This window comes from Vanessa cardui, chromosome 28 (assembly GCF_905220365.1).
Source record: "Vanessa cardui chromosome 28, ilVanCard2.1, whole genome shotgun sequence".
Taxonomy (NCBI): Eukaryota; Metazoa; Arthropoda; class Insecta; order Lepidoptera; family Nymphalidae; genus Vanessa; species Vanessa cardui.
Genome location: NC_061150.1, coordinates 5079440 through 5090308, shown reverse-complemented (window position 1 = coordinate 5090308; position 10869 = coordinate 5079440). Strand labels below are relative to the sequence as shown.

Here is a 10869-nt window from a genome sequence, read left to right as displayed (position 1 = left end):
AATTACAATCACTAAAATATGTAAAAATTATGAATTTCATTAGTTATACCAATTATTAGTGTTTTATACTTTTTGAGTTATAAATCAATCATATTTCTGAACGGATTTTGTTTTGCAAAGCTGACAACATGATAGAGCAATTTTGACTTTCTCATCGAGTTTGACAATTTGCCTTGTAATCATGGCGTCCGAACGTTATAGTTTTTCTCTAACAACTTTTAGGTAAATTTAATTGTTTTACATTGAAATTACTTGTTATTTAATGATATTTGTTTGTGATTTAACCTTATTTATTGTTTTATATCATAAAGTTACGTAAAAACCGTATATACCGGTGTTTGACTAAACAAACTTTTTAAGTGTGATTTGTTAAATTTACTGTAATTATGTCCTATTTTTTGTAGCCCTTCTGGTAAATTGGTGCAAATTGAATATGCTCTAGCAGCTGTGGCAGCCGGCGGTACCTCCGTCGGTATTAAAGGTAATATTTTTATATTCCATACAAAAGGTTAGGTAAGTTTGCCTTCTCATTGTTTTAGTAACATCTATCACAATAGGTAAAAATGCAATACTTATATATTCACACAAAATAGGTAGTCTATATACGAAATTAAAGTAAAATAAATGTTATTCATATTTCAGCATCCAATGGAGTCGTGATTGCAACTGAAAATAAACACAAGAGTATTTTGTATGATGAACACAGTGTCAACAAGGTTGAAATGATTACGGGACACATAGGTGAGTCCTAATTATACAATGACTCGTCTATCTATATTAATAAATAAAGAATAGAATATTATGCCTAACTGAAATGCCTCTACACCATTATCCATAACAATTATACGAGATAATGCAGTACATTTTGAAGAAGGTTTTACTTAATGCCTTTGTGCAAGGCCATTTGGGGTAAGCAGAAAAAAAATTATAAATAGCTATGCTTCACTGTCCCATCCATTTTAAATTTAGATCATGTTCCATTGTGAAAGGTGGGCGAGCCAGTGCAACTAGAGGCACAAAAACATCTTAGTTTCCAAGTTTGGTAGTGCATTTGAAATTTAAGGAATGATAAAATTTTCTTACAGCACTAATGTCTATAAGTAGTAGTGTCCACTAAACATAGAGCCCAGTTGCCTGTTCTCCTACTTACATCAGAAAATAACACCTGTTTATTATAATAGTAATGTTTCCGACAAATACAAATTTTCATGATATTTTTCAGGGATGGTGTACTCTGGTATGGGCCCTGATTATAGGCTGCTGGTGACGCAGGCACGTAAGATGGCTCAGCAGTACTTCCTCATGTACCGTGAGCCGATTCCCACCGCACAGCTGGTGCAGCGTGTCGCTACTGTTATGCAGGAGTACACACAATCGGGGTAACGTAATATTCGATTTTAGTTCTCAAAATAATTGTATTATTTGTATATATTTTTTCTATATAGTTAAAAATTCAATAAAAAATAATTAAGCCATAATACATGTAATAGTAATTATTTAAAAGGAGTTATTATTTAAATTTATGAATTTATTAATTTTTCGAACATCATTAAGTGTTAGTAATTCATGTAAACAACAATAAATAGATTTCTATATATTTGTTCTCAATTTTCAGAGGTGTCCGACCTTTTGGAGTGTCACTACTAATCTGCGGCTGGGACAGCGACCGCCCGTACCTGTTCCAATGTGATCCATCTGGAGCTTACTTTGCTTGGAAGGCCACAGCCATGGGAAAGAATTTCAATAATGGGAAAACATTTTTAGAAAAAAGGTAATATATATTGTTACTTGTTGAATTTTTGCTTGTGTAGCGGCACGTTAGTGTAGTACTTTAGGCCACATATCTCATAGTCCTGGGCTTAATTGCTGGATTGAAACAATATAAGTGATTGTGATATTTTTTCAAAAAATCTTCTACCTTTGAAACCGAATATGGCCGATGTTAAGAGCTTACCAAGCGTATGCCACAGAAAGCTGGTCCAGTATCATATTTACCTCAGTCATGTTGGGTTGGGTCAAGTGAATATAGCACTTATGTTTGCACTAATAAGGGCATTGTGGTCCTTGAAATATACCCTACAGGTTGAGAGTAAAATATAGTGAATATGAAAAGACATCCAATCAAGACATACCGAAGACCGTGAATCATAATCAATAATAAAACTTTATTCAAGTAGGCTTTTACAAGCACTTTTGAATCGTCATTTTACAACCAAGTGAAGCTACCACCGGTTCGGAAAGTAGATTCTACCGAGAAGAACCGGCAAGAAACTCAGTAGTTACTCTTTTTTAACATTTAAAAATACAAAGTCATGTTAGTTAAATACAATTATTTAAATTAATATATCCTGCGTGGAAGTCAACAGGTATAAGCAGGTATTAGGAATGTGCTTCATATATTTACTACTAAAATAAGACTGAATAAAATATTTAAATAAAAAATTATAACTTCTAATTTGGATACAGAAGTACACAAAACTCTTTTATACAGCTTTCAGTCTTCACAAAATGTTTTTATATATATGTTTTGTTTTTTTTTTCAGATATACTGAGGAGTTGGAATTAGATGATGCGGTACACACCGCTATCTTAACGCTGAAAGAAGGCTTTGAAGGTCAAATGACGGCCGATAATATAGAAGTAGGTATCTGCGACTCGAATGGGTTCCGCAGACTGGAGCCCGCGCACGTTAAGGACTACTTGGCGAATATACCATAATGTTGATGAATAAATATTGCATTTCTATTTGTGATTTGTGTTTTATTTTGAACTTGTTATATTCTTACTTCTTGGTGGTAGGGCTTTGTGCAAGCCCGTCTGGGTAGGTACCACCCAATCATCAGTTATTCTACCGCCAAATAACAGTACGCAGTATTGTTGTGTTCCGGTTTGAAGGCACAAGGGACATAACATCTTAGTTCCCAAGGTTGGTGGCACATTGACGATGTAAGGAATAGTTAATAATTCTTACAGCGTCAATGTCTATGGGCGATGGTGACCACTTACCATCAGGTGGCCCATATGCTCGTCCGCCAACCTATACCATAAAAAATATATATATATATATATATATATAACACCCGTAGTTCTTTGTAAGCTGCAAGTAATTATTCTACATTTTGGCCAAAATTATGAAGAGTTATTTAAATATATTTTTTTATACAGCTGCTCTTTAACTGGCCAGTAACTCTTTATCTCTTCCTAAAATTAATTCTTTGTTGAATTGTAACAATTTAGTGAGTTGCATTTTTAAATTTGGACTGATAATTATTATTTAAACATTGACAAATATCTGGTGTTTAATCGTTTTTATAAAACAGAAAAAAACGTTTACGTTTTTTTCTGTTTTTATAAAACAGAAAAAAACGTTTACGTTTTTTTCTGTTTTATAAAAAGTGCTGTTTTATAAAAAGTTTTGTGCAGTAAACTGTACGTTTTACTGCACAAATTTTTTAGTGAGGACCGTGATTGTCATTTAAAAAATACCCATACCAGTTTCGGACACGTTTAAAAAGGCATTTTTTCGAAAATCCATATTGAATATCATCGATTAATCAAGCAATGATATCGCGTTAATTTTTCTGTAGTTGTCAAATGTAGTTTGTCTTTTTTCCTCTTAGGGTGGGAATGAAGTTTAGGCATCATCTGAATCTTAAGGAAAATAAATTCAGTAACTTAATATCAATCGAATTTAATTCCAAATAGAACTGTCGTTGGAGTTGCCAGCTAGTCAAAACTAACAGCCGTCAGCCGGACAATTCGCTCATCCAGAACGACATCGTCACAATTGCAAAAATCTGTAAAATGACTTTTTCATTCCAAACGTTCTCATTCCGTACATACTTTCTAGTGTAATATTGTCAGAATTATTGTTTCAATAGTTTTTGATTGACATCTATATAACAATAATTATTCTGACAATATTACACTCGTATATTTGGGTATAAAGACCGGACATCCTACGTTTATTTAAACACGGTTTATTTTGGCCGGACATACAATCAAAAAGTCTAAAGTAGTAGTCTAAAGTAGTCCGGCTTTATCCGGACGCCTGGCAACCCTAATCGACGTTACAAATTACAGGAATCTTTATAATTGAAAACCTAGAGAGATTTCATTAGATACTAGATAGTAATGAGCTTTGTAAAGATAAGCATTTTTGTCATTCCCAACGCCATTACGCATCAACATATGTTTTGTTACACTGCGCGGTAGAATTGTTGATAAGAGCGTGTCTACTACCCTAATACACTAGTAAAGATATGTACGGTTGTATTTCTCCTGTTAAATAGTTTAAACAAGTTCCGTATACTTAATGGTGCTAGAATTATGAGAGAGCTGTCCATCGTTTATAATTTTTAAACTAATTATCAAAATATGAATGTTTTTATTTAATTTGTTTCTTTTACAACATTCACGGGCTTACAGTTACCCGTGAGTTTTTATACATTTTAGCGTTTTAAGCTGGTCTTCGGAAGGCGTGGCCCACACTGACTTATTGTTTGATTTTTTTTTTGTTTTATTATTATTTTGGTCATTTTGAAATAATATATTCAAAATCTATAACAAGTAATATATACAAAATAATAGATAATAATGTGTAATAAGCATAAATATGAATTATGAATATCCTTTTTTTATAGATTTGATTTCCGTGGTCGAGTAGTGTGGATTACATGGATTTCATGGACACGCCACTCTCTCGAAGTCTCGGGTTCAATTGCCGAGTCGACGTAGAAAAAGTTTTTTTCGCTGTCTTGAGTCTGGGTGTGTGTGGCACCGTCGTTACTTATGATTATTTCGTTATTTCCACAACACAAGTGCTTTAGCTAATTACATTGGGATCAGAGTATTGTATGTGATGTTATCCAATAATTATTTATTATAAGGATGCAGTATCGGTAATATACACGATATAAGCAACTGTATCGGCCTTTTAGGGCTCCCGTAAGTGCACTTGCCTCCGTCACGGCAGCGTGCGAAAGCGATCAACAACAACAACAACAACAACAGCCTGTAAATTCCCACTGCTGGGCCTCCTCTCCCTTTGCGGGTTGGTGGAATACACATGTGGCAGAATTTCAATGAAATTTGTCACATGCAGGTTTCCTCACGATGTTTTCCTTCACCCGTGAAGACGAGATGAATTATAAAGACAAATTAAGCACATGAATCAGCGGTGCTTGCCTGGGTTCGAACCCGCAATCATCGGTTAAGATGCACGGGTTCTGACCACTGCACTTGCTTTCTCGGGTTGAACCATAGATGATATATACATACTGAGATAGATGCGCCACTCTATGAATGGAAATGTGAATCAAGAGATTTTGACCCTGGTCGCCAGAGAGCGTAAATGTAGTTTAATACCGAAAAAATCCGATAGGTGGCGTCCAGCTGAGAATTTAATTACTTTTTAAACAAGTACTAGATTGATTGAAATTAAAATTCTAATCAAACATTGATCTTTTGTCAATTAGAATATTAATTTCAATCAATCTAGTACTTTTATAATACTTCAATATAATCATTATGTTTTAGAGAATGTACTAAAAATTAAAACACGGTTTTAATGTAATGGTTTTTATTTGCGACTTTTTTTATAATATTCATACGCCTGGCGTTTTACATGGTCATTCTTATCGAATCGGGATATCTTTCCATTTAAAATTCTGTTCACCCCGGTACACCAACTATGTATAATCAACTTGATGGATAAATTATTAATACATTCAATCAGCTCCTCCTTATGTTGATCACAAGTAATTAAATTATAATCGCATGCACAATTAAGGATGTATTTGATTTTTTTATTTAATAATAATGTTTCTGGACAATCACGTACGCATGTTATAATAGTGTGATAAATATCATTCATCAAATTATTCATATTATCGCTAGGGTGGAATAATGATTGTTTTGTGTAATCAACTTCATAATTAAAAGATTGCAAATCAGCTTCTGATCTACACAAATCTCGTACACAAATATCGCATTTTTTGAATATTTTCGATTTCATTTTTTTTATTACATATCCAGTAACATATTTTTTTGATTCATTATAAATCAAACAATCATTACCTTTATTATTGTTCATTATGGTTAATAAAGCATCAATTTCACATGCAAAATCAATATTCTCTGAATCATCACATTTATTATTCAGCATATTTCCCATTGATTGATATGATTTATTACAATCGTTCTCACAATTAGCTCTTACAGAATGAACAGAATTAAAATTATTGATTAATAAAGTCTTATACGCATTTATAAACTGATTACAATTAGGATTAATATTACGAACACCATTACTTCTAATACTACTAAAGAAATTTTCTAAGGGATCCTGATTGAAATTTCTAGTTAATAAATTATTTACACCATAATTAACATTTAAATATTGCCACATTTCAATAAAGGTTTTGATATTGTGTATCCAATTTTTTACTGATGGAATCGATTCATATTTAATCAACAGAGAATCATTTTTTCTAACTACTGATTCAAATTTAATAGATTCTAAAATCGGTAACAAATCATACCATAGTTGGAAATGGGGTGATTTATTTTTTAAACACTGCTTATATGTTTTAGTCGAACCGTCGTAAGAATGACCATTAAAGGAGTCAAAAAGTTTATCGAATAGTAATAGGAAATCTGCTGTTCCTTTGCATTCTTCTGGTAGAATTTTGTGTTCTGAAACAAAATATTAATATTTTTCAATTACTCTTGCTAATTATGTTAAAAAGATAATCTTATAAGTATGTAAAATTATAAATATACCAACTTGATAAAAACCGCAAAGCGCTAGACACCCTCTGGCTAAACACTTGTGCTGCATATTTAACTTTCATTTTAGGTATTTTAAAATCAATGACATGCTTTTCTGTTAATTTATTAAGCAATCTTATTTCATCGTCTCCATCATCTACTTCTAATAACATTTTTAAATGTTCCCAGTTAGCCCATTTAGTATCACCATTTTGTATATATTTAGCTTTTTTTTTTAATAAATTATTTCTTACTCCTTTAAGAAGGTGGGGTGTATCAAATAGTGGAAATATTTTTTTGTTATCTATTTCAAATGCTTTTGAATTATATTCAATACCTCTTCTCAAATATTCCGCTTTTGTGTCGTTGTATAATTCTCGCACCACTTTTACATTGGTTGTCGCTTGGTCACAGATTGTTGACACTACCTTCAGGCCTGTTCTATTAATTTGTTTTATAATTTCTATTAATAATTTCTTCAAATCTGAACTCTTTGTTGAGGCCTTACAAAAGGTGAAACAAATGGGCTGTTTGCATTTACTTTTAATTCCTTTTATCATGAACACAAGTGCATGGTCAGCCAGAGTCCTATTTCTGTAGTATCCAAAATCTTCAAAACCAATTATTTTGTCCATAAATTCATTATATATTATGCCTGGGGCCAATGAAACCTCATCAAATAAAATATTGACATACTTTTTTTCGTGTGGCAAATTTCTTGCAATATTTTCCAAATCATCTAATATGTGCTGGTTTAATCCAGGTTGTACACTAAATGTGCTCAGTAACTTTTGCAAGCAACATATTGATGGCAGGACAAACATTTTTTGCAACAATTTGTATGCCTTTGGGCTTTGCTTTAGTATGGTCAGTGCCATGATTTTCTCTTGATCTGAGAAACGTCTTCCTCTCGGTTTCACTACACTTTTCAGTTGCAATTTAGTAAAGATTTTAATTTCTTCTGGTAGTTTTTCAATGGCTCTTAAAAATGTTTTATTCATTGACAGGTTTTTGGCTGCTTGAATTCTCTTCCTCTGATCTTTATATTTGATAGCAAGTCTACCTAATTTTAATTTTAGTTTATTTATCAATTTAGAATTTCTGCATTCAGGATTAGAATGTTTCCGTTTACCTGTAGAAAATAAAAAGTTTTTGTTACAACATCATCATATAATATATCAATTCAACATTCAACCGTGACTTCGTCCGCATGAATATCGATTATTACAGCTGCAAAAATATTCAAAGTCGAAGCCAGATAAAACTAGAGTAAGTTTTTCCGTGGTGTTTAAGTTTATTTAAAATTGGTTCAGTAGTTTAGCTGTTAAACCGTAACAGACTGACAGACAATATAGAGTTACATTAGCAGTTTCACCTGAGATTTTTTTTTTGTGTTAATCCAAGATGAGCTATCTACATGCTGAAATTAATTCAAATCGGTCCAGCCGTTCGAGCGTGAATAAGTAATAAACTTACATAATTAATCACATACATAAACTATCGCATTTATATTATTAGTGTGTAATAGATGAAAACATACTAAATAATAAAAAAAATACTTACGAATAGGCTGCACAGAAGTAACAGATGTTGAAGGCTCAGATGTGACAGCATGTTCTAATATGGGATTTTTATCTAGAAAATAAATATAAATCTCATTATACTAAGTACTTCTAATGTAATAACATCTATTGAAAGGGTATGCAACCAGGAGTTGTGGTCACAGTTCAAACATTGACTGAGAAATCCACGAAAAAATAAACAGTTAATGTAACCAAACAATAAAAAATAAAGCACCCTTTATGCTTTACATGTGCTTGAATGAAATGCATCCAAATGGGTTCACTTATTTAAACGATACAGTGCCTCAGACAGACGCACATAACAGTCAAACTTATTACACCCCTCTTTTTTCATAGGGGGTTAAAAATATTATTATTTTAGTTTTACTCTTACTGTGTGGTTTTAATCATGGATGTTATGCAGCTCCATACCCATAACCGAGAGATATGGAAAATAAAAATCTATTCAGAACCATAACCAAGTCCAATGTACTTAGAACTTTATTGTGGAGGTCTTATAGGCAGTCACTGCATGTAAGGGGTTGTCCATTAATCACGTGAGGCTTGAAAGGGGGGGGAGGGGTTTGATAAAAATCACGAAAATAACACAAGGGGGAGGAAGGGGGTTGTAATAAGATATCTCGTGTATTTATTTTCAGAATAAAATAAGATTATAGTTTATACCTGTATTTAAATTAAGATAATATTCAGAAAATTTTAAGATTCGTTGTAGGTACTAAAAATACACGTGATGTTAAGAAGGGGGAAGGGGGGTGGTCTTAAACCTCACTACATATCACCAATGGGGGAGGGGGGGTTAAAAAATGCTAAAAAAAGATCACGTGATTAATGGACAACCCCTAAAATAATGGTATTCAGCTGGTTAAATGAGAAAGTTCCTAGGAAATGTATATAATTTCTATAATGAACAGGAAATGTGTCAAATAATCTGTATATGTACAATTTTCCGGCTCAGAACAACTCAAGTTGGATAGGTTGGACAACTAAAGTGTAATAAAAAAAAAATACTAACAAGTATCCAGTAAGGCAATCCCAGATTTTGAAGGTTGCTCAGTTTGATGGATTATCTTATTTAGGTTTATTGTGGGGACAGCATTTTTTGTGAGACGTCGGCTTGGTAGCTGATAACATTGCAAAAAATGTTCATTGCACAATCTTATATGATTATAAATGTATTTATCTCCTTTTTCTTGTGTGTCCACATCTAGCACAGCCTTCCATTGAGAAAATTTTTCAATATTTTCCACATTTTGGCTTTTTGGGTCCGGGAAATGATGCAGTGGGCCTGACAATAATTAATAATGTTAAAAGTGTCATACATACTTTGAAAGAAATTGTAAGCTTTCTATAAACAAATATGCCGTTATATCTGTCTATAGAAGGCTTAAAATTTTTTTCGGCAAATTTTAATTAAATAATAAATGACAATAAGGCATATAATCATACTAAATTTTTTAAGACTAATACATATTTTAGAGATTCGTTTTTGAGTTTTGCACATAGCAATACATTTTATGATTAGTTTTTATTATACAGATTACATGTCAATATATTAAGAAATCCATCTACCACAACCAAGTCATTTAAAATGCTAATGATTATTTTTATTGTTGTTAGCTAATGCAATCTCGTCTGCGAGAACATCTTGTAATATTTCAGTATTTTATCTCGTTCATAATTAATTTAGAGCGTTTCTAATATAAATAATTTATTTTGTCTTATTTGGAAGTTTATTATTTTTGTTTTAATGAGATTCATTTTTACAGCTCAAAAAAAGAATGTCTTTATTAATAATTACCACTAATATTAATTTCTAAGTTCTGCAGTGAACCGCAACCACTTGACGGTCCATATTTTTGACACTATGTAATATTCAGTATATAAAAAAACGCGAGTAAATACAAACTTCAACTCTTAATGAATGAACATTTTATTTCTAACAAACTAGTGTTTCAAATTCAATTCAAGTGGGCACTGGACTATTCAGCCTCCAGGAGGCGACCCGACAGTTAACATTTTCTTCCGTCTAAATTGGGATGTAAAGTTTTGCTTTTAATTAATTATTCAAATCGTAGACTTACCATCATTGATGCACCCGTAATAACACACCAAACGATTTTTATCGGGCATGATTAATCCAAATTCATAAGCAGCCAGTAGTCCAGGTATCTTGCCAAAGTGAGTCGTAAAAGCAAATATCGGTATCCAAATTCAAAGCCAAGTGTTATCAGGTATACAAGAATCACAAAATCCAAATGAAAAAAGCCAAGTAGGTAGTATAAAATCCAAAATATAACAACCAAAACAAACGAAAAATAGTCACAGTCAAGGTGAACAAAAGCAATGTTTTGAAACTTTTGAAAAGTTTTACCAGTTTTTCTGTAGCCATAAACAAGTCAGGCACATGTATAGTCTATGATACAGTAAATTGTAAAGTAGTTTAATTTTGTGAATTATGTACCTAAATATATTAAAAAATAATATTTTAAGAACTTGTCGATAAAAATAATAATTT

General features: G+C 32.1%; 1 protein-coding gene across 1 annotated transcript; it reads left to right on the top strand.

The window, feature by feature from the left end:
* The first annotated feature begins 101 nt into the window (after positions 1-101).
* LOC124541528 (proteasome subunit alpha type-2) lies at positions 102-2750 on the top strand. Its single transcript, XM_047119444.1, has 6 exons — positions 102-222; positions 405-481; positions 643-741; positions 1223-1379; positions 1616-1771; positions 2544-2750. The coding sequence occupies exons 1-6, from the start codon at positions 182-184 to the stop codon at positions 2716-2718; spliced, it is 705 nt and encodes a 234-aa protein (XP_046975400.1). The 5' UTR covers positions 102-181; the 3' UTR covers positions 2719-2750.
* The last annotated feature ends 8119 nt before the right edge of the window (positions 2751-10869 follow it).